The sequence below is a fragment of the Xenopus laevis genome, chromosome 5L (assembly GCF_017654675.1).
Source record: "Xenopus laevis strain J_2021 chromosome 5L, Xenopus_laevis_v10.1, whole genome shotgun sequence".
NCBI lineage: Eukaryota > Metazoa > Chordata > Amphibia > Anura > Pipidae > Xenopus > Xenopus laevis.
Genome location: NC_054379.1, coordinates 29,028,888 through 29,054,456, shown reverse-complemented (window position 1 = coordinate 29,054,456; position 25,569 = coordinate 29,028,888). Strand labels below are relative to the sequence as shown.

Genomic DNA, 25,569 nt, shown 5'->3' with positions numbered 1-25,569 from the left:
TTCTTCTTCGACCAAAAAATTGTTAGAAAGCCTATGGGGACCTTCCCCATAGACTAACATTGCCCCTTGGTAGGTTTTAGTTGGCAAAGTAGGGGGTCGAAGTTTTTTTTAAAGAGACAGTACTTCTACTATCGAATGGTCGAATATTCGAACGATTTTTAGTTCGAAACGTTCGATTCGAAGTCGTAGTCGAAGGTCGAAGTAGCCAATTCGATGGTCGAAGTAGCCAAAAAAAACATTAGAAAGTTTTTTTTATTCTGTTCCTTCACTTGAACTAAGTGAATGTGCCCCCTAAAGTTAATTTAAAGGTGAACAACCCCTTTCCCCCCCCTTTTTTTCCTTTTTTCCTTTTCCACCAATATATATATATGTATATAAAAATATAACTAACTAATATATATATTTCATATTTTTCATATTTTCAATTTTGTTCAGTGGTTTTCTCAACTCTTTTTCATATTTATATAATTTTATATAATTTTTCATTTTGTGAATAAATTTTGCCAATTTCTTTCCCAGGATACAATTATAGATGTATATGTTAATAGATATTTTCATATTTACGTATTGATACATGTTAGTGGCCTTTTTTGGTCTTAAATTAATTTGCATTTTTAATTGATATGGTTTTATATGCTAGATCCCCGTAGGGGGCACTTTAGCTTCTGATGAAGTGACATTGGGTCACGAAACGCGTTAAGCTGTTCCCCTGCCTGCTCCTAAAGTGTGTTTTATTACTGCTCAATAAAGATTGGACTTCTTAACCAAGTTTGGTTTCCCTGGAGCCTGCCTGTTGATGTTGTCCACACAACCTAACCTGTTATGCCTTTGCGCTTCCGCAGCCAGAGCGGCTTTGGACGGATCGCTATGAATGCAGGCCCAGTAACGCTCTTGTATCTTCAGTCGCAGGGATGGCGTCTGCCCATGTGCGTTTGTGAACAACCCCTTTGTGCATGACAATGGTGATGACTGGGGAGTTTTCCTTCACTTTTCCAAAACCCATTAGGAATTTAATAACGTAGATTGAATTTTTGTCGACTTGCACATCACTAGTAGACACTGCTGCAGCTTGATGCTTTCCACCTGGGTTCACGGGTTCCCAGAAACACAGTCATTACAAACCCATAGCAAAGAATGGGCTGCGTTAACTTGTTTGTTCCCTTGTGGTGGAGCACATGAAGAGTGGGCGCTGTATAGATGGAGCAAACCATAAATGAATCAGAAATAGTTTTTTTCTACAGTCTTCACTTGACCACAGCAAGATTCAGTGCACTACTGGGTTTCATCTTTGCATAAAGATCTGAACTGATAGAGGGAACTGGTATTATAAGAAGGAAATGAAATGATTCCACTGTCACTAATCCTTTAGTAATATGCAAAGATGCATTAAAAGGGAACTATTGCAAAAAAAATTAATATAAACTTCAGCATACTGAAATAAGAAACTTTCTAAATACAATCAATTAAATATTCTGTAGCATTTCTGAAATAATCAAGTTTATCTTCACTATTCCCTCTGTTTCTCCTCATTCTGTCTTCATTCATGCAGGAGTTGGGTGTCAGATGAATGATCCAATATATCTTATAGGGGGGCTCCTTTTGCCTAGAAGATGTATTAAAGCTCACTCTATTAAAATCACCAGACATCATGTCTCTCTACATGCGGAATTTGTGCAAAAGGCAGTTATTTTGATAGATTTTGATGGTACTGTTACAGTATTTGAGTGAGCTAGGAAAGAAAGCCCTCCTATAAGATATATTGGATCATTCATCTGACACCCAACTGCTGCATGAAGACAGAATGAAGAGAAACAGATGCTGAGAGAGGGATAGCAAATATAAACGTGATTATTTCAGAAACAATGCAGAATGTTTAATTGAATGTATTTAGAAAGTTTCTTACTCCAGTATGAGGAAGCTTATATTAAATTTTCATTTTCGCGATAGGTCCCCTTTAAATGGTAGCCCATTTATAGTAACTTTACTCAATGTCACATGAGTTCTGTAATCACAATGAAGCTTTTTCCAGGATCTAATAATAGATACAGGCTGACCGGTCACTTATGCACAGATAGGAACAAATTGTCTGTGGGCTTGTTTCATCACTTTTATTCCTTATTATAAGTTATTTTAAGAAATGAATACCTACTCTAGGGTGACCATAAATACCGTAAACACAGATGAACAATAACATCTCTATTTTTGTTATTATGGGAAACTGAGAAATGAAGCTTATGGCATAAAGAGAAATGAAAGTAGTTGTACAACAAAGAATATTATGGTATAACATTATGGGGCAGATTTACTAAGGTTCGAGTGAATTTTCAAAGTTACAAAAGTTCGAATTTCGAAGTAATTTTTTGGATACTTCGACCATCGAATAGGCTACTACGACTTCGACTTCGAATTTTATTCAAAGTAAAATCGTTTGAATATTTGACCATTTGATAATCGAAGTAATGTCTCTTTAAAAAAACTTCGACTTCAATACTTCGCCTAATTAAACCTGCCAAAGTGCTATGTTAGCCTATCTGGACCTTCTAGACCATTTTTCGAAGTCTTTATACATCGAAGTAAAATCGTTCAATCGTACCCTAAAATCGTTCGAATCGTACGATGGCCAAATTCGGTGAAAAATACTTCGGCTTCGATATTCTAAATATTTATCACTTCGAAATTCAACCCTTGATAAATCTGCCCCCTAAGGGTTTCGCATATTTGATTATTAAGATGGGTATAAAAATGTTGGGACTTATATCTGTATTAGGAAAAGTGTGCTGGGTGGGCAGACCTCATTTCCACCAATTCTGTAGTTAAGGGTCAGGGCACACACTCAGATACGGGGAGATTAGTCGCCTGGCGACAAATCTCCTATTTGGGGCGACTAATCACCCTGAACTGCCACCAGCCGGCTAGAATGTAAATCGCCGGCGGGATGGCACTCAGAGCGCTTCGTTTTCCAAAGTCGCCCGAAGTTGGGGTCGTTGACTCTGTAACTGTTCTAAATTTTTACATTTAGTTGATACATTTCTTATCTTTGTCCCTGCTGAGCAGAATCCATGAGTTTCATTACAGGCAGCTGTTAGAATTGATACAATAGTTACTAATATTCCACAGACACTGCTGAGAAATGGATCAACTAAATGGATCAAATTGTAACAGTTGAGAATCTGCATCTGAATCACTGAACTGCCGGACTGAAACAGCAGAGACAGGAACATTGAATGTTAAGCTTCAATTTTGGAAAAATGGTAAAAAATAAAAGCTGGAAAGTAGTTGAAAAAAGTCTTTATTTTTGGGGAATAATCTGAAAACAACTAAAAAAGTGTTTGGAAGGTGAACAAACCATATAAAGGGGTGGTTCACCTTTCAGTTAACTTTTATGGGGGAATGTAATAAAAGTCGGTAACTGAAAAAATATTCACTATGCGAAAAGTTACACCTCTGTGTGAACAAAATTGCCTTTGTGCGGATTTAATAAAGTTTTTATGAACCCGGAAACTGTTTAGCGACCACTTCCAACAGTGGAAGAAGGTTTGCGAATATTATAGTTTGCGCCAGTGCACAGTGAATGTAATAAAACTTCATACTAAAAAAGTTGTTATGTTTGCTTCAAAAGATTACGACACCTTCAAGCACTTCTTAAAAACCGGCAATGCGCAATTAAAATTCACAATGTTTACGGCTTACGGAAGAGTATTACATTGCGAAATGAGACTTTTTATTCTTATTTGTACTACTTGTTTTGCTCTTTGCAACTTTTATTACATTCCCCCATTAGTGTTATAAAATGGCCAATTCTAAGCAACCCTTTCACTTGGTCTTCATTATTTCTTTTTTAGAGTTTTCTAATTATTTGCCTTCTTCTGACTCTTTCCAGCTTTCAATTGGGGGGTCACTGACCCCATCTAAACTCTGTAAAGCTACATCTGTATTGTTATTGCCCTCTCCTATTCATATTCCAATCTCTTGTTCAAATCAGTGCATGGTTGCTAGCATCATTTGGACCCTAGCAACAAGATTGCTAAAATTGCAAACTGCTGAATAAAAAAACTGGGAGATCAACCGTCTAGAGACTGGCTGCTGTTGTGTTAGTAGCAATGAAATAATTATTTTGGTACCAGACTGCAAGTTGCCATTGGGCTTGTTATGTTGTTCATAGGGATGGGCGAATTTTTTCGCCTTGTTTCCCTGCAGAAATTACACCCATAGACTTGTATGGCGTCACACGACAACAAAAAAAAAAGACACGCGTCAAAAAAATTTCTCTGAGCAACAACATTTTTTTCACGTCCATAGACTTCAATGGCCGTCAGCGTCATTTCGCCGGCAACAAATGTTTGGCAAAATTAAATGGGTCAAATTCGGACATTCCTAGTTGTAAAGAGTGATATTCTGAGACAATTTGCAATTGATTTAAATTTTTTTTATTATTTGTGTTTTTTTAAATCATTTAGCTTTTTATTCAGCAGCTCTCCAGTTTATCTCAGCAATCTGGTTGCTAGGGTTCAAATTACCCCAGAAACCAGGCATTGATTTGAATAAGAGACTGGGATATGAATAGGAGAGGGACTGAATAGAAACATGTGTAATATAAAGTAGCAATGACAATACACTTGTAGCCTTAAAGAGCATTTGTTTTTAGATGGAGTCAGTGACCCCCATTTAAAAGCTGGAAAGAGTCAGAAGACGGAGGCAAATAGTTCAAAAACGATTTAACCTCTTAGCATTAAACTTACACTGTCCTATAGCTGCAAACATTTAAATATGAGTTGGATTTTACCCCATATTGTTGTTCTTTAGCAAGTAACCCATAGGAGGGGTCCTGATACCCCTGTGTGTCTGATGATGTCTGGGAGCAGGACCTTAATCACTGTATGGATGTCTGTCTATATGGAATGTATCTTACATTTAATCCCAATATTGCTGCTATCACATCTCCCTGCATATCTTCCTAATGTTTTAGGTAATGTTTAATAAGTGGATGCCAATGTGGGTGACATTACTGGAAGATGGAATTGAATTCTACAAAAAGAAAACTGATAACAGCCCCAAAGGGATGATACCATTAAAGGGGTCTGTGATAAGTAACCACTGCCAAGATTTTGGTAAAAGAATGGTAAGTGTGAAAAGCAAGTGTTTATTTTGTGTAACATATGTGTTTGTATGCCTGCTGTGTGTATCACTATCATGTCAGCCTGATAATATTTGGTTATTGCACCTTGTATTGCTGCACTTTATTGCTGCACTTTATTGCTGCACTTTAGTAGGACTAAACCCTACAATGAATATGGGTAAAAAAGGCCATATTTTAAATACTGAACTTATTAACCAGGATAAAGGTTCAGCATCTCTATAGTAGGAATGATCCAGGACTTCATAGTTGTCATCTTTTTGTTTTTTTGTTAGGAGTGTCTGCGGCACGCACATGCTCAGTGTGCTTTGAGCAGCTGTTGAGAAGCTAAGGGGCAGATTTACATAGGGTCGAATATCGAGGGTTAATTAACCCTCGATAATCGTCTGTCGAAGTTAAATCCTTCGACTTCAAATATAATATCGAAGTCAAAGGATTTACCGCAATTAGTTTGATTGAACGATCGAACGAAAAATTGTCGAACAATTCAAAGGATTTTAATCCATCGATCAAACGATTTTTCTGCGACCAAAAAAAGCTTAGAAAGCCTATGGGGACCTTCCCCATAGGCTAACATTGAGGTTCGGTAGGTTTTAGGTGACGAAGTAGGGGGTCAAAGTTTTTTTTTTAAAGAGACAGTACTTCGACTATCAAATGGTCGAATAGTCGAACGATTTTTAGTTCGAATCGTTCGATTTGAAGTCGAAGTCGTAGTTGAAGGTCGAAGTAGCCAAAAAAACATTCAACGTTTTTTTAATTCTATTCCTTCACTCGAGCTAAGTAAATGTGCCCCTTAGTGAAGGGGTTGTCGCAAATCATCAAGCAGCAAATGAGGTTTGGCTGTCATATAAGCTGATGCTGCAGGGCTGTTATTATTAAATTCTGGATTGTTAAATTATGATGCCAATTGTGCTGCTTTCTGAGCTGCCATGTGCCAATAATCTAAATGATTTACTAATCAGCCCTATATTGTGACATTCAGGGCCAGATTTATCAAGGGTCGAATTTCGAAGTTAAAAATACTTCGAAATTCAACCATCGGATTGAAATACTTCGACTATCGAAGTTTTTTTCAGCGAATTTGGGTATCCTGGGTTCAAAGTAAAATCCTTCAATCGAACAATTAAATCCTTCGAATCGCATGATTCGAAGGATTTCAGCGATCGATTTAATTATTTTACTTCGACTTCCAAAAACGTAGAAAAGTGCTCTAGAAGATCCCCATAGGCTTACATAGCACTTCAGCAGGTTTAATTTGGCGAAGTATTGAAATCAAAGTTTTTTTTAAAGAGACAGTTCTTTGATTATTGAATGGTCGAATATTTAAACTATTTTACTTCAAATAGATTTCGAAGTCGTAGTATCCTATTTGATGGTCGAAGTATCCAAAAAATTACTTTGAATTTCGATTTTTTTTACTTTGAAAATTCCCTCAAATTCACTTCGACCCTTGATAAATCTGCCCCTTACAGTGTATGATATATTGTCAGTATATTGTGCATTCTGTCCCTAAGCTCAGTAACAGAAAATGGGGCTCATTTATCAATACTGAGCAAATTTGCCCATGGGCAGTTAGTGCCTTTCTTCAGCCAGCTGCAGGTAGAACAATGAATGCAAAAAGTTGATTGGTTGCCATGGTTTACTCCAAAAACACTCACGATTATTAAAAAAAATGCAAAAATATTTATTGGGACATAGTAGAAAACAGCCTAACACGTTTTGTCCCTGTTAGGACAATTACTTACAGGCACGAAACGCGTTGGGCCGTTTCCTTCTATGTTCCAATAAATATTTTTGCATTTTTTTAATAATCTTTTTTGGAGGGACTCTCAACTTTTGTTGCAATTTCATAGATATGCACCTGTGGACTGGGGTGAACTGTGAGTATACCCTTCCCCCCCACATTAAAAACTTTTTGCTTGCATGTATAATTTATTGCAAACTTTTTGATTGTGGAAGTGCACATACTGGCTCCTGGCACCTGCCCATCGCCAAATGTGACCAGTGTTGATAAATGACCCTCAATGTGCAGTGAATCAGCAGAAAAGAAGATGGGGAGCTACTGGGTCATCTTTGGAGACACAGATCTTTACCGCTAAAGGGCTGTGGTTGCCTTGGGCTGGTACAGAAGCCCAAAACATAATGTACAAGATTTCTAGCTACTTCTTTAGTTAAGCTTTAGTTCTCCTTCAATGATTGAATTGGAAGTGATTTTTAATATAAATATTTTAACAATTAACATTTATCTTACACTGGTTTGCTGCATTTTTTCTAATTTGCTACATTTTTTGCAGACATTTTAATGTCACCCTAGTTGTAATTCATGCACCATCCCTATGGTTTCATTCCAGGTTATTTAAGGGGACACTTAGAACATATATTTACTGAGGGGGTCATCGAAGCACCCATGGGTGCTCTAAAATAGATACAATGAAGAAACATATTAGGGCAATTTATTGGGGCACTAAAATTCTACATAGTTGCCAGTGAATTAATCCTGCTTCTTTAGATAATGGTGTCCAACTGTGCCTATTAGTACCGGAGAACTCCGGAGCTACTCCAGGGTTTCCCCAGCAGGTTGCACCAATAAGCAGACTAGACTTGTCCCCAATAAATCAGATGCAAACACTGTTTTGAATGCGTGACAACTTCAACTCTGAAAATGCTACATGCAACTTGCACCTGCTTTGCATTAGAACGCAAGGACAATTACATTCATTTTGATGCATCAGACACGTTTGCATAAGACACTCCATGCAGCTGCAATTTCGCTGGAATTTAGGGGTGGAAATACCAATGTACTGTTGGGAAAAAAACATAATTTGCATCACAAATTGCACTTTACATGCTGCAGTTGTGTTCATTAATGACCCTTCTGTTGTCTTCATTCATGGTGAGTGGGACAAATAGTAGTAAACAAATGTAGAATGTCTTCATATTGGAAAAATAGATGAAAACAGAGCACTAATTGGGAATTCCAACTGAAAAAAATAATATTTTTGCTATGTCTTTTGTTGCTCTAGTTTGTTTTTAAGCTCACCACGACTAAGCTGCAGGACCATTATTTCCAAGCTTCTCACCAAGAAGAAAGAGATGCCTGGGTTAAGGATCTGAAAAAAGCCTCGACATGCATTGAAAATGGTCAGAGGTTTTCGAGGAAATCCACAAGGAAGTCAATCAGATTGCCCGACACCATTAACTTGAGGTTAGCGATATACCGTGTGTTGCAGACGACCATATTGGAAACTTCTATTTATTTCCTCTGTAACATTTCTACTTGAATAAAATGACTCCCCAGCTCCCACAGTTGACTCAACTAAACCAGTCAATACAAAGTATTTTACAATTTTTACAAACTCCCATCCACGATTTTGCCTGATTTATCATTAAAACAACTCAAATAAATTGGGTCGTGGGGAAAAAAATCAATAAAATAGAGCAAAAACCTGAATGTTTTTTTCTGACTTTTTTCCAGAATAGCTAGATTTTTTACAGTTTTTGCCCAAAAACTCAGAATTTATCAGACTAAACCCAGTGCAAACCACAACATCTTCAAATTGGGATAGGGGCATCTGCCATTGACTTATACATGACCTTGACAGGTTTGAGATGGCAGATGGCAGAATTTTGGATTTGGGCTTTTTGCTGCATCGGGGTATAAAAAATCTCGATAAAATGCAAGATTTTTTTGCAAGAAAAATTTGAATTTTTCCCACAGTTTTAGTAAATAATACCCTTATTAGATGAAGATTCAAATTACAGAAAGATCCCTAATCCGGAAAACCCCAGGTCCCAAGCATTCTTGATAACAGTTCCCATACCTGTAATAGCTACTGTGCTACAATTAATCAGTGAACCAAAATCTTATTCTTGCTGGATAAGAGAACGGATCCCTTACCATCTGCTAAGAGTCACTAGAGGGGAACAGCTGTATAGTATGGAGACCTCTGCCATTGGGTATTTGGAATAGAGAAAACTCAGTGGGTTGATTTTGTAAGTAATGCAGAGGTGGCCATAGTTTAGTTATGAGCTGAATATTAAAAAGTCTTAAAAAGAACCTGTACAGAACCAAGGAAAGACCCTGCAACATGAATAGAATAACACATGCTTCTCAGAATGGGCTAGAATCAATTCAATAAGAAAAACATATCTCATGAGATATTACATGAAAACTCAATAGAAGTCTACAGTGGGCAGGGAACTAGAATGAACTGAATCTTGCCCAATATCTTCATTATATAAAACAATGACAAAGATTAATTATTAAAAGGGAGGCACATTTAGTCTAGTTTTAGGTGGCGAACAGCCAAATTTGAATTCTTAAAGGGCCAGTGTATGATAAATCTCGAAAATCGAATTCAAATTTTTTTAAAAAACTAATCGAGTTTGGATAACTCCCTAGTCGAATTTGACAGTTTTTTCCATTAAAAAATTTGAATACGAATTTTCAATTCGATCCTTGATAAATCTACCCTTGATTTATCAAGGGTCGAATTTCGAAGTAAAAAATACTTAGAAATTCATAGTTACATAGTTACATAGTTACATAGTTAAATTGGGTTGAAAAAAGACAAAGTCCATCAAGTTCAACCCCTCCAAATGAAAACCCAGCATCCATACACACACCCCTCCCTACTTTTAATTAAAATTCTATATACCCATACCTATATTAACTATAGAGTTTAGTATCACAATAGCCTTTAATATTATGTCTGTCCAAAAAATCATCCAAGCCATTCTTAAAGGCATTAACTCGACCATCGAATTGAAATACTTTGAATTCGAATATCGAATTCGAACTTTTTTCATCGAATTTGGGTATTCTGCGGTCGAAGTAAAATTATTCGAACGATTTTATCGTATGATCGAACAATTTTACTTCGACTTCAAAAAACGTAGAAAAATGCTGTAGAAGGTCCCCATAGGCTAACATAGCACTTCGGCAGGTTTAATTTGACGAAGTATTGAAGTCGAAGTCTTTTTAAAGAGACAGTACTTCGATTATCGAATGGTCGAATATTCAAACTATTTTACTTCGAATCGAATTCGAAGTAAATTCGAAGTCTTAGTATCCAAAAAATTACTTTTAATTTCAAATTTTTTTACTTCGAAAATTCCCTAGAATTCACTTCGACCCTTGATAAATCTGCCCCTTAGTGTGTGTTACAGAAGTCTTAGATTGTGATCCAAATTACAACTGCATAAAAAAAATAGGGATATTCCATGTATATTTTTTACATGTATATTCCCTGCATTTGGGCACATAAATACATTTCCTCTACTGGTACAAACTATGTTTGATCATTGTTATAATGGCACCTTATTTGTTTTGCTTGCAGCCAGCTATATCACTCCATGAAGGACCCAGACAGAGGAATAAAAGATTTAAACCTGGAAAAGGATAAAAAAGTTTTCAATCACTGTTTTACAGGTGAAACATTTGCGGGGAATGTTTTTTTTTATTAATAAAATTCATTATTATACTGTTAACGGAAAACATTTCACTATTCAGACTTTACGACAGGCTAAAGTAGTTCCTTTAAATTCACAGAAAACTGTACCTAGTGTCTTACAGAGAACAAAAACGTGTATTCAAGATGAGAGAAACAATTTTAGTTTGATTATAATCTGTAAAACGCTCATAGAGAAATAGTCTGCGGAGTAAACCTTCCATACATCAGAAATGCTCATTATATGGTCCAAACTCACTGCATAATAATTGACTTGTCACATTTATTTAAAATATATGTTAATTTGGAGTGAATAAAGCCAAAAGTCCTTCAAATTCAACCCCTCCAAATAACACATAACTACTATATACACTCACATATTTAATAATATAGACATATGCCTATACTAAACTAACTGTAGAGATCACTCAAGCCTTGGATATTATACTTGAACAAGAAAACATCCACTTTAAAGGCATTAAAAGAATCAGCCATCAAATGCGAAGACTAGTGATGGGCGAATAAATTCGCCAGGCACGAATTTGTGGCGAATTTCTGTGTTTCGACCGCCAGTGAATAAATTAGAGAAACTACATCGAAATTTGCAGGTGAAAAATCTGCCACTACAAAAAAATCAGCCATGACAAAAAATCGGCGCATGTCAGAATAGTCGCACGCATAAAATTGTCAAAATTATTCAACCGCCCATTGACTTTAATGCTTTTGGACAAAATAGTCACGTGCCAAAATTATTTTGACCCCCATTGACAAATACGTTTCGTGAATTTTCACAGTTTCGCTAATTATTCGGCAAAGTGAAACGGGACAGGTTCGCTCATCACTATCGAAGACATTCCACAACCTCACTGCCCTCACTGTGAAGAAACACCTACACTGCTTCAAATGAAAGTTCTTTTTTTAGTCTAAACTCTCTTGTTCTTTTCTCTGTGTATAGAGACCCCCTACTAATTGTCTATAATGCCCTTGTAAAAAGTAATCATGTCCCATCGTAGGCACATTTTCTCCAGAGAAGACAACCCCAACCATGACAGTCCCTCATAGTGTAATAGTTTCATTCCTTTTGCCAGTTTAGTTGCATGTCTCTGCACTCTCTCTGGCTCATTATATCCTTCTTAAAGAAGAAGGAAACCCTTTCAGCGCAAAACCCCTCCCCCCGTAGGCCCCCTCCCTCCTCCCCCGGCCTTCCTCCCCCCCGGGCGAATGCCCCTAACTTGTTAGTCACCCCTCCATGCAGGTCCTCTCTTGCCGAGTTCACGGGCGCCATCTTCGTCCGAGCGCTCTTCTTCCTGTACTAATCGGTGTTTGGTGGCGCATGCGCAGTAGGAGGCATTTGCCGGCTGGATCTACTGCTCTACTGCGGCCGAATTTCATGAAGTTTCCGATTTCTTTTTTCGGAAACTTCGTGAGTTTTGGAGCATGCGCAGTAGATCCAACCGACAAAAGCCTCCTACTGTTCATGCGCCACCAAATACAGGAAGAAGAGCGATCGGACGAAGATGGCGCCCGTGAACTCAGCAATAGAGGACCTGCATGGAGGGGTGACTAACAAGTTAGGGGCATTTGCCCGGGGGGGAAGGTAGGCCGGGGGGGAAGAGGGAGGGGGCATACAGGGGGGGAGAGGTTTTGCACCAAAAGGGTTTTCTTCTCCTTTAAGCACTGAGGCCTAAAACTTTACTGCATAGTCAAGGTGAGCAATTCCGTAAATAGAGTACCAGAAAAAGTGCTACTAAGTATCCACACACCCGCAGGTTAAATATTGTATCAATACTAGAGAGCGTTTGAGGATTTGCTCAGTGAGAACAGTTATAATAGCTGTCACCACCCTGCAGTCCTCCAGTTAACCAGTTCAGGTGCTTACAAAAATATCTATAGTTAAAATTCCACTTTTATTTCACTCATTTAAAAAACAGACCACGCTGCCAAATACACACAACACAACGCTGAAAATCCTTTTCAGAGAAGCTGGACCGTGTCCATAAAAAACACACTTAAAAACATAGGATGAACGTATGGGGATAGGACAAAACCGTAATTAATCAGCCACATACCATAATGGTACAACAATAGTAGATCCAAAAGACTATGGACAAAGTAAAGTGTTCAGTATTCAAACCATTCTATTTTCCGCCATTCTTGTGGCAATGTGTAAATTGGATCACCCACACCTCCCTTCCGTATTTTGGCCCAAAGTAACTACCTGGCTACGTAGGGAGCGTGTAGGGGCTGGTCCCCTAACGTCCACCTATGCCTCCCGACGCGTTTCACCGGTTACCCGGCTTCTTCAGGGGCATAAGTATAGTCAAGGTGAGGCCTTACCAGGGACCTTTAAAGAGGCAAAATTATGCTTTCATGCCTCCAGTTAATGCCCTTTTTTATGCAAAACAGCACTTTATTTTGTAGCCACTAAGTAGCACTGCCTAGAGTTAAACAGTTTGTTATCCATAAAAATGCCAGAATCATTTTGAATTAAGGAGGCCAACAAACAACCAACTCATGTGTGTTAAAGGCATATGCGTTAAAAACGTTTGTACAATGTGGGTTCTCAAGACCAAAGACAAGACTTTTCTCAAACCACCATATGAAGAGGCTGGCAAAGTATACCCCCATCACCCCACATTGAAGATCTTCTGCCTTTACCACATATGTTGGTTGCTATGAAATACAGGATCAGAGCAAAACTTGCAGCATAGTAACGTTAGGAAATGTGTTGTGAAAGTTCGAATTTTTTAGAATATTATGAATGTTTATATATAAACTGGCAACTGGCAATGATTGAATTTGCGCATTTTCCTTGCATATATTTCAGGCACCTGTGTAGTAGACTGGTTAGTTGCAAACCATTCCGTGAGAAACCGCCAAGAGGGTCTTATGCTGGCTTCTGCCTTACTAAATGAAGGTCACCTTCAACCTGCTGGAGACATTTCCAAAAATGCAGCACAGGGACTAGCAGAAACGACATTGCTCGATAATTCAGAAGCATTGTATTATTTTGTGAGTACATTGTGTACATGGAACAACTCATTTTAGCTCTTTGTTTTCAATCCTGCCTGACTGCCATTTATTTGACTGAATAGAGTTTTAGTGGGACGTCTAATTCATCCCTCTTCCCTCTAGTTTATGATATCTCACCATGTTTAGCCTTCTTTTGGCTAATGGAAGTACTGTAATGGAAGTGCAACAATAGCACTCATGCCAAGAAAGGGGGGATGCACAAATTTTCATTAAGTTGAATATGGAGTTAAATTGTACAATTTTTGTTTACCCCAGTAAATGATTATTTAAACAAAAGTTGGAGTAGCACAATATCACTAGTTCACCCCCATCTTTCTGACTCTGATGTTGTTGCCAGAAAAATGTTAACAATGGCAAAAAACTCAACACCAACTTCCAAATGTCATTTGACAGATTTATTTATAAAACCGGGGTCTGGAATGACAATTTACTGCCAAAGCCTATAAACTGTGTTTTTAATTTGTTGTTCTTTTAATTATTCAAATTTTTTTGATGTTTTGTTTTTTTTAATTGGAGGCGGCCCTGGCGGCTGATGTTTTTTTTTTTTTTTAACTTGGAGGGGGCCCTGGCGGCTGATGTTTTTTTTCTTAATTTGGGGGGCCTGGTAGCTGATGGTTTTCTGGGGGAGTCCTGGCCACAAATATTTTTTTAACTTGGAGAGAGGGGGGGGGAAAGCTGGCCACCAAGGGTTTTTTTACTTGTACCGGTCCCTAGCCACCAATGTTTTCTTTTTAACTTGTATGGGGGCCACGGCACCAATGTTCTTTTTTTACTTGTAGGGGGACCCCCAGAAAATTGTTGTAAGGGGCCCCCGTGAATTCTGATAGTGGCCCTGGGCACAACCAGGGGCTCTCTGCCATATAGGCTCTTAAGTGCTTTTAAGTTATTATATACCAGCAGTAAAGTTAAAGGAGAAGGAAAGATAGGGAGGCATTTTATTGCCAATAGCCGCAATAGTTCAAGCTAGAATGCTATATTTATTCTGTAGAATGTTTTACCATACCTGAGTAAAAAGCTCTAGCAGCTCTCTGTTTCTTTAGGATAGCAGCTGCAGTATTAGCTTGGTGACATCACTTCCTGCCTGAGTCTCTCCCTGCTCACTCATAGCTCTGGGCTCAGATTACAGCAGAGAAGAGAGGAGGGGAGAGGAGCAAACTGAGCATGCTCAAGCCCTAGCCCTGGAGGTTTAAGATGAAATCAGGAAGTCTGATACAGAAACCCATGAGTACACAATAGAAGGAAAGAAATGCTGTGCTTCTTTTGACAGAGGACTCAGAGCAGCACTACTTTGAGGGTTTACTGGTATATTTATGATAAGGCTTACTTAGTTTTAACCTTTCCTTCTCCTTTAAAGTAGATTGCATCCAGATGTCCTGGATAATGTCTAGGTGATTAGATCCATAATTGAGATAGTATCAGCAACTTTATGCTTCCGGCTGTAAGTCGTACCATCATCATCATCTGGATCAGTGGATGGCAGTCACTGCTCTATCACAAGAATATATGAACGTACTGTATATATCAAGCCTTGGGCATTTAGGTCTATAAGAGCTTCAGAAGTTTTGCTTTTCGGTAAAATCACTATTCACCCTTCCTTGTGTTCATTTTTTGCAGCCCGACAGTGGCTTCTTCTGTGAAGAAAATTCTAGTGATGATGATGCACTTTTCAAGGAAGAATTTAGAGGAAATGTGGTTAAGCAAGGATGTTTGCTGAAACAGGTTAGTATTCAAGGAACTGATCTTAAAGGGACATTAAACTTCCCTATTGGTTTTTTTTAATAAGTGGACTCCCAGGCCTATGAGATGCAGTATGAACGTTATTGTAGGTATGGCAAGCAGTTATTTCATCTTTCATCATGATTGCTTTTTCTGTCGGCTTCTACTTATTATAACAGATAATAATGAAGGATTTATATATTCATTATTATTTCTATAGCATTGTCTCTCTTATTGCCGAAACAAACACAAGACATAATAGTTTGCACATACAAAGAGAAACATAGTACAGGTATGGGACCTGTTATCCAGAATGATTGGGACCTGGGGTTTCCTGGATAATGGATCTTTCCGTTACTAGGATGAAGTCTACTAGAAAATCATATAAACATTAAAATAACTTAATAGGTTGGTTTTGCTTCGAATAAGAATTAATTACATCTTAATTGGGATCAAGTACAAGCTACTGTTTTATTATTACAGAGAAAAAGGAAAACATTTTCAAAAATTTTGATTATTTGGAAAAAAATGGAGTCTATGGGAGACAGCTTTTCCATAATACATAGGTTTCTAGATAACGGATCCTATACCTGTACAGGCATGGAACCTGTTATCCAGAATGCTTAGGAACTGGGGGTTTCCAGATAAGAGATCTTTCTGTAATTTGTCTCTTCATACCCTAAGTCTATAGAAAATCATTCAAACATTAAATAAACCCAACAGGCTGGTTTTGCCTCCAATAAGGATTAATTATATCTTAGTTTGGATCAAATAAAAGGTACTATTTTTTTATTTGATTATAATGGAGTCTGTGGGAGCCAGTAGTTTGGAGCTTTTTTGATAATGGATTTCTAGATAATGGATCCTATACCTGTAGAATTTTTATAGCTGCATGATAAGAGCAAGATGGGGGGGGCTTACAATCTCAAAGGCAGTGGAAGCAAGACACAAGGTGAAGTTGACCAGTTTGGTTGAAAAGGTTGTGTAGGACAAGTTAGTAGTGTGTAGTGATGGGCGCATTTGCGCCGTTTCGCAAAAAAATTTTCGAATTTCACGAATTTTTTTTTTTATGCCTGCGAATTTTCCCGGGCGTTTCGCAAATTTATTCGCTGGCTGCGAATCACGAAAATTCGCAGTGAATTCGCGCTTGCCGAATAAATTCGCCCATCATTAGTAGTGTGCAGTGAAAATCAGTAAACCAGTAGTCGTGCAAGTCATGATAGTAGTATCTAATGGAACAGGCAGGGAGATCCAGAGGATGGGTGCAACATGTCAAAAGTTCTGTATACGTAAGTGTGAAGAAGGAATCAGTGAGGAGTAGTGATGGGCAAATCTATTTGGCAGGCATGGATTCGCTGCAAAACTGCTGCGAAAAATTTGCAGTGGAAAAATTAGCTGCGACAAAAAAAAATTGTAGTGTGCAATAAAATTGTTGCGCGTCAAAATTATTCGGATGCCCATTGACTTTAATGCATTTGGACAAAAGAGTCGTGCGTATAAAAATTTACCGTTTCGCGAATTTTTGCGGAGTTTTGGCAAAGCGAAACTGTACATATTCGCCCATTACTAGTGAGGAGGAGAGAAGGAGGTTGTATGCAGCCAAAGATTAGGCCCGGGGTGTCCTTGATAATTAGAGAGGTGTTGTAAGCTGCTTCAACATTGTTGATTCTATTCTATGTCAGTACAAGACTCTCGGGGGCAGATTTACTAAAGGGCGAAGTGACTAACGCTGGCGAAGATTCACCTGCGTTACTGTTTTCATGGACTTCGCCGATTTACTAACGGGCGCAGACGTCACTTCGCTAGCGAAGGAGATAGACGCTAGCGGTGATTCCCACTCTATCGGCGAATGGACGTTACTCTGCAAATTCACTAAGATGTGGATTTTACTGAACGTTACCTGTTTTGCCAGACTTGCCTTCACCACCTCAGACCAGGCGAAGTGCACTGGAGTGTATAGATCTTCCTCAATCCTCTTTTACTTACATCATATTTTTTAGTGAAAAAAGTCCAAAATACGCTGGCGTCTTTACATTTTTTTTGGGTAACCGGGTTCCGCCATACATTTTCCCTCTAACATATGGAACATAAACTATACAGTGGGCTCATGTGTAGGGCATTATAACAACTCTATTTTCTTTATTAAGGTTCCCTGGACTTGTGTAATGTAATGTATTTGCTGCAACATATACGTCCATTCCACTTGAAATTTCCCGACATATGCAAATTATGCTGATCGAAGACCTCTAACGAAGTTGTGCTAGGCGGAATTAAATGCTAGCGCATCTTCACTTTGATTTGCTTGCATTACCAAAGTAACGCTAGCGAAAATTTGCCAGCATTCGGCGCCCTGGATGCAACTTTGCATTTTAGTAAATTCGCATTGTCTGGGCGAATTTCGCCTGGCGAAGTGTTGCTGGCAAATTTTCGCCGCTTAGTAAATTTACCCCTTGAAGTGAATTCTGCGTTCGAGGGGAAGTCAGTGATGGATGAGAGGAGGGTCAATGTTGATGTAGGGCAGCCAGAGAGAAGTCCATTAAATAAAAGTATATCCTACTTATAAACAGGGAGTTTTTCTATGGTACTGGTATAAACACCTCATAATCTACATTTTCACTTTCTGAGACTTAATTTCATTTTTAAATAAAAATGTGTGGATGGCTGTGGTGAGAGTTGTAATACAGTAAGGTCTAGGGGACATAAGTTACACCTGCTTTGGCGTAAAGAAAACAATGTCCAGGTTTTCTGGATACGATTAAGGTTTAAGTTGTAAGAATGGCTAGTTTGGGAGTACACTGGAAATGACTCAGCAGCTCAGCCTGTGGTCAATACCACTTCCTCTGTTAAGACATTTTAAATAGTCACTTCTTATCTTACTGCAAGCAAACAAGGTTAATTTTGAACATGGACAACCTCAAATCAATCAAAAAGTTGTGTGCTTTCCGCATCACTTTTCCAGTTAAAGAGACATACAGCAATTTCCCAGTGAGCCCAACTGGAACAGTTTTTTTCACCTTCTTCTGGAAGAACAAGAAGATCTACTTGGCCAAAATGAACATGCTGGACATATGTAACATACAGGAAAAATATCTTTTCCATCTGGACTTAAAAAATCTTTTCCAGAATAAAAAGAAAATCATTTGCAAAGCATTGAAATGACTGCAAATTGGAAATGTTTTCACTACCTAAAATTAAATGGCACACGAGACCAGTCCATGTTTTTTGTCTGTAAAGTGTCCCCCAGAAATCATCCCCTAGTTATTCCTATGGTAATCGCTTGCAACTGTGGGTGCACCCAGGGGTACAGTCAGTTACCAGAGGAATAAACGGGGGATAATTGCAGGAATTATCATGTGTGCTATTGAGCCATTACCCTAAAATCAATAAAAATATAATTCGGAGCAGATTTGCACAGTGGTAAACAATGGAATTTTACAGCTCACCAGAAGCCAGAGGAGACAAACTTTGATAAATTAGCTATATTGTTAACACATTTCCAAAATGTCATTAACATTTCAAACACTTAAAAGATAAGCAATGCCAGTGCCAGAACTTTTATAAATCTCCTCACAGATGTAGATCCAACTTTTTTATGTTAAAAATGGTACTGACTTATTTTCTTTAATGAAATCAGTATGATCATGTAGTGAAGGGTTTACGTGTACAGTATTGAATCTCTTATCCAGAAACTAAAGGAAGCCCATCTCCCATAGGGGCAAATTTACTAACCTTCGAAAATTCGCTCACAGCGCAACACTTCGCCAGGTGAAGATTTGCCAGGACAACGCTAATTCAATAAAATCCGAAGTTGCATTCAGGGCACCGAAAGCTGGTAAAGTTACGCTAGCATTACTGCGCCAAGCAAAGTGAAGTTGCACTAGCGTTGCCTAATTTGCATATGGCGGGAAGTTAAAGTACAATGGACGTATATGTAGCAGCAAATACATTACACTAGACAAGCCCAGGGAAACCTTAATAAAATAAAATAAAGTTGTTATATTGCCCTACACATGAGCCCAGTGTATAGTTTATGTGCCATATGTTAGGAAATGTAGGGCGGAAGCGGTTACCCCCAAGGAAATGTTACACTCTTTTGCAGCCTATCACCCTGAAAAAAGGAAAAGTCGCCAGCGTTTTTTGAGATTTAGAAAAATTTTCAACTATTTTTTGAGGAACGCCTATCTACTCTATTGCACTTTGCCTTGTCTGAGGTGGTGAAGGCAAGTCTGGCGCAAGAGGTAACGTTCAGTAAAATCCGCATCTTAGTGAATTTGCGTAGTTACGTCCATTCGCCAGAGCGCAAATTCGCTAGGCGTTAGGGAGCGAAGTACCGCTAGAGTCTATCTCCTTCACTAGCGAAGTTACACCAGTGGCTGTTAGTAAATCGTTGAAGTTCCGAAATGACGTCAGGCTGACGAATTTTCGCCAGCGTTAGTCACTTCGCCCTTTAGTAAATTTGCCCCATAAAGTCTATTTTAAAAGGGTTGATTACCTTTGAATTAACTTATAAGATGATGTAAAGAGTGATATTCAAAGTCAATTTGTAATTGGTTTTCATTTTTTATTATTAGTGTTTTTTGTTATTTTTGCTTTTTTATTCAGTGGCTATCCAGTTTACAATTTCAGCAGTCTGGATGCTAGGGTACAAACTACCCTAGCAACCACACACCAATTTGAATAAGAGACCCTCTTCTATACAGGAGAGGGCCAGAATAGAAAGAGTAACACAGCATTTGTTTTTTTAGATGGGATAAGTGACCCCCATTTGAAAGTTGGAAAGAGTTACAAGAAGAAGGCAAATAATTCAAAAACTATAAAAAATAAAAAACGAAGGCCAATTGAAGAGTTGCTTAGAATTTGTCATTCTATAACATAACCCCTTTAAGCAAATAAATAATTTTTTAAAGGATAAGTAAACCTTCAAAATAAGTGAATGTAAAATTAATCGGGGTGCTATTCTAAGAACTTTTGCAATGTTCTTTCATTATTTATTTTTCTTTAATTCCAAGATATTAAGGGATACATGAACTGTTGATATGAATGAATTTTATTACAACAGCACCACCTGCTGGTCAGTTTCCGACTCGAGGAAGTTGTCAGGAGAAAGAAAGAGTCTGCTCTGATATTCTTCTGCTTAGGAAAGGTTTGAGAAAGGTTTCTAATTTTTTTTTCCTAAGCAGAAGAACATCAGAGCAGTCTCCTTCTGACAACTTCCTTGACTACTTGGTGGTCAGACTGGTGGGAAAATGACCGGCAGGTGGCGCTGTTGTAACACAATCCATTCATATTAATAGTACATATTTCCCTTAATATCTTGGAATTAAAGAAAAATATATAATGAATGTACATTGCAAAAGTCTTAGAATAGCACCCTCATCAATTTTACATTCACTCATTTTAAAGGTTTACTTATCCTTTAAATGATTGATTGTAATAAAACAGTTTCTTGTACTTCAGCTAACTAAGCTGCATGGAACCATATTGTTGACAAAATAATCATGTTGAAATGTTTTTAGTAGCCTTAAGTTATGGAGAAGCAATTGTAAAAGGATCCCTTATCTGAAAAATCCCAGGTCCACAGGAACACAGGAACCTACAATTGTTTAACCTCACTTCCTGCTTAATAATACACCTTTTGTTTCTTTACTATTCCTGAGAACTCAATCATGAACCACTGATTATTTGTAGATAAAGCAGAAGAAGACATCTTCAACATATCTACTATTTTCCTTGGACTGTTCTAAATTTTAGGTTGCAATAGATATAGGGGTTTGCTGAAAAAAGGCAGTAATGTAAGTGAATCTTTTCTTCTCTGTTCACAGGGACACCGAAGGAAAAACTGGAAAGTGAGAAAATTTGTTCTGAGGGATGACCCGGCATATCTGCATTACTATGATCCAGCTTCGGTGAGGGGACTCAATCTTTAACACTTTTTAAGAAACTTGCTCCAAAAAAGGATAATTCAGGGATAGGCAACCTTTTGTGCTTTGAGCGTTTCAGAAACACTTGGTCAACAATTGGCCAGCTTGTCAATGAATAGATCTTTGCCCAGTTTGACCATTGAGGAGGTGATCAAACCAGGCTGATCTGAATGTTTAGCTCTTGGGCCAGAAGTCACACACATGTATCAGTGGCCAAATGGGAAGTTCCACAAATCAAGACTCAACTGGGACTAGAAGAAGCACCGACCAACCTCCCAATAATATTTGAGAGTACAGTCTCATTCTGTGTACACTATCTTAGGCGAGATACAGGGGTGGTACTTTTATCAGCAACTAGAAAAATAAACAACTATACAGTCAGAGTAAAACAAAATACCCAATGGATTTTCACTTAGAGGCAAGAGTAGAGTGAGGCTCAGTATATCAGAAATAGAAAAATAAACCAATTATACGGTCAATATAAAATTGAATGAATTTCCACTTAGAGGCAAGAGTAGGGTGAGACACAGGATATGACAAAACAGAGAAAGGAAACAGAGAAAGGAAAAAGATCAAGCTCACAAAAACACCAGATAATCTATTGTTAGTATACCTTAAAAATGACCATTGGTTAATATACTGACTCTGAGGAGCTGAACAAAAAAAAGTTGTAAAAAAAAAAAGTAGATGTCAAGGGCAAAACTATAAAGGCAAGCAGATTCTGTAGGTTTAGGGGTTTAGGGGTGTCAAAGTTCATCAGAGCAAGTCACATGGCTGGGGGCACCTGGGAAACCAACAACATGTCTAACGTCATGTCAGATTTCAAAATTAAATAGAAAAAAAATCTGCTTGCTCTTTTGAAAAAATGATTTCAATGTAGGATTCTGCAGGAGGAGCACAATTAAATGATGCAATTTTACTGTGAAAGAATACCTTTATTATCATGCTTTCCTTCATTATGGAATGAAGAGATGGGATCCGTTGTCTAGAAAACTCTTACAGGAAAGCTTTGGAATAATAAAAATGTTCTGCGTAACTAAACTACATGAATCCATATTGGTGGCAAAACAATCCTATATTGTTATTAACCTTTTAAATGATTTTTATCAGACTTAAGGTATGGAGATTCAAATTACAGAAAAATCCGTTATCCAGAAAACCCCCAGGTCCCGAGCATTCCAGATAATAGATTCAATACCTGTTTATGAAACCTGCATCATAACAGCACTGTGTTCCTTCTGTTTGGCAGGGTGAGGATCCTTTGGGTGCTATCCACTTGCGAGCATGTGTTGTTACAGCTGTAGAAGACTCTTGTAAGTACTTAAAAAATAAAAAAAAAAGTGATACAGCATTTTAAGTCTATGTTATAGAAATCACAAACATTTTTTTGTGTCGGTATCAAAATTTAAAGGAGGATAAGAATGCATGGTCAATAGTAGTAGTCGTCATCTCTCCTCCAAGAAAGACTAAAATTTCCCACACTGCATTGCACATTTCCACAAGTCTCTTGTTTTAATCACAGGAAATGCAAGGCATTTTGGTCATTGTAGTCTTTGCTGGAGATCCACGGTACACGTGGTCAGGACCAGCAGTGCAAGAAACAGCAGTGAACAGATACTACAGGCATAGGATCCGGTATCCAGAAACCCGTTATCCAGAAAGCTCAGAATTATAGAAAGGCCATCTCCGATAGACTCCAATTTATCCAAATAATCCAAATTTTTAAAAAGTATTTCCTTTTTCTCAATAATAATAAAACAGTAGATTGTGCTTGATCCAAACTAAGATATAATTAATCCTTATTGGAAGCAAAAACAGCCAATTGGGGTTATTCAGAATGCAAAAATCATGTATAATTTGTGATTTTTTTTTGGATAAAATCAGACTTTTAAAAAATCACAAATTTTTCAGAATTTATTAAACCCCGAGGATGGAAAAGTCCGAATCTGAAAATCCGGCATCTCAGAACTGTTGAGGTTTCATATAAGTCAATGGGAGATGTCCCAAAGATTTTTGATGAGCGCTGGGTTTCTTGCAATACCCCCAAGTTTTCGGGTGAAAATCGTGAAAAAAATTGTGAAAATCTGATTTTTTTTTTCCCGCAAATCAAATTTTCGGGAAAATTTAATAATAAATAAGCGTAAAAAACCGAGTGAATTTTATTGGAGTTTGTAGTAGAAAATATTGAGATAAATTCGGACTTTGATAAATAACCCCCTTATTGTTTACATGATTTTCTAGTAGACTTAAGGTATGAAGATCCAAATTACAGAAATATCCATTATCCTGAAAACCCCAGGTCCTAAGCATTCTGGATAACAGGTGCCATACCTGTATTTTCAACAGCAATTCCAAGCAATCGCTTTAAAATCACTGACTATTTGAATTCATGTATAATAGAAAATAAAGGATAATTAGATTTGCTTTTATTTAGATACTACTTTAAGGAAAGACGGTGTATAAAAAAAAAAAAAAAAAAACAAGGAAACATAATAACTGATTTTCTGCTTATTTCAGCCAAAAAGCAGGAAGTTGAAGGCAATCTTTTTGAGATCATCACAGCATCGGAGATCCATTACATCTTGCAGGCTGCTTCTGCAGCTGAGCGCGCCGAGTGGATCAAGGCGATACAAACCGCTTCCAAAATTGGGAAATAAATCTATTTAATTTTGATTTTTGAAAGATTTCGCATTTTAGTAAAATGATATAAAATGCTGTCCTCTTCGTGCAAATCATAGCTGAGTGGAGCTCATTTATCAACAACGGGCAAATCTGAAGCAGCACAGTAACCCACCGCAGCCTTGTTTATTCTACCAAACTATGGGCTATTGCACTGGTGCAAAATTACACACACCGTTAATAAATGAGCCAGACACTATAATAATTACAAATATTTAAATAGGCCTGGTGAACCCCAAGGTGGACATTAGTTTAGTGCCACAGCAATGTCTTTGCCTTTGCATTATAGTTTTCAACCTTAAAGCGTGGTGGTAAATTATATCTATAGGGTGCCAAGGTTTCAATGTTGGGTACTGGACTGTACCAAGTTTGTGCTTCATGTACATTGTAGCTCTATTGAGAAGTGACTATAAATTAAATCATCCTAAATCTATTTTGTATACCTCTGAGCATCTGATAAACAAATACCTATAAATATATTAGTGGCTGTAGAGGCTTTGTGAAGAGTGAATTGATTTGGGTTACTGATGTAGCTAGTTGTACTATACGCTATACTACCAGTATATAATCCATTATCATAAAACCCGTTATCCAGAAAGCTCCGAATTAAGGGAAGGCCATCTCCTATAAACTCTATATTGATCAAATTTTTTAAAATAGACTTGATTTTTCTCTGTAATAATAAAACAGTGCCTTGTACAGGTATGGAACCTGTTATCCAGAATGCTTGCGACCTGGGGTTTTCTGGATAACAGATACTTCCATAATTTGGATCTGCATACCTTAAGGGGGTATTTATTAACTTTGAATTTATCTGGTCGGCCTTTTTGGGCCAAAAACTCAAATTTTTTTTTTGAGATTTATTATATCCTGATGCTGCAAAAACCAATCCAGAAATCCAACATCTCAGACCTTTCGAGGTAACGTATAAGTCAGTTGGAAGATATTATGGTCTGTGCTGGGTTTAGCCGGATAATACAATAAATCTGAGGTTTTCCGGCAAAAACCCCCAAAAAATCAAGTGATTTGGGAGAAAAGTCCAAAAAAACGTACAATTCGGATTTTCGGGTTTAGCCGGATAATCCAATAAATTTGAGGTTTTCCAGCAAAAACCCCAAAAAATCCAGTGATTCGGGAGAAAAATCCAAAAAAACGTACAATTCGGGTTTTCGCCCGATTTTATCGAGTTTTTTACTGATCCGATTAAATCGAGTTATTTTTATTGAAACAATGAGATAAATTTGGATTTTAGTAAACAACCCCCTAAGTCTTCAAAAAAACTATTTTAACATTAAATCAACCCAATAGGATTGTTTTGCTTCCAATAAGGATTAATTATATCTGAGTTTGGATCAAGTACAAGCTACTGTTTTATTATTACAGAGAAAAATGAAATCATTTTTAAAAAATTGGATTGTGTTGACAAATGGATTCTATGGGAGACGGCTTTTCAGTAATTCAGCGCTTTCTGGATAAAGGGTTTTTCTATAACGGATCCCATATCTGTACTTGTTCCCAACTAAGATATAATTAATCCTTATTGGAAGCAACACCAGCCTATTGGGTTTATTTAAAGTTTACATGATTTATAGTAGACATGGTATAAAGATCCAAATTACAGAAAGATTATCAGGAA

At 37.6% G+C, this 25,569-nt stretch overlaps 1 protein-coding gene across 2 annotated transcripts in view; it reads left to right on the top strand.

Moving 5' to 3' along the window:
* plek.L (pleckstrin L homeolog) overlaps nucleotides 1-23,927 on the top strand; it is a 28,392-nt gene extending 4,465 nt beyond the window's left edge. The window contains exons 2-9 of one of the 2 annotated variants that reach the window (XM_018261636.2): nucleotides 4,967-5,119; nucleotides 8,158-8,339; nucleotides 10,474-10,565; nucleotides 13,412-13,596; nucleotides 15,232-15,336; nucleotides 21,156-21,239; nucleotides 22,504-22,567; nucleotides 23,772-23,927. In XM_018261636.2, the coding sequence (XP_018117125.1) occupies nucleotides 4,967-5,119; nucleotides 8,158-8,339; nucleotides 10,474-10,565; nucleotides 13,412-13,596; nucleotides 15,232-15,336; nucleotides 21,156-21,239; nucleotides 22,504-22,567; nucleotides 23,772-23,911 (1,005 nt within the window). In that variant the 3' untranslated portion in view covers nucleotides 23,912-23,927. 2 annotated transcript variants of the gene reach the window in all.
* Nucleotides 23,928-25,569: the final 1,642 nt, after the last annotated feature.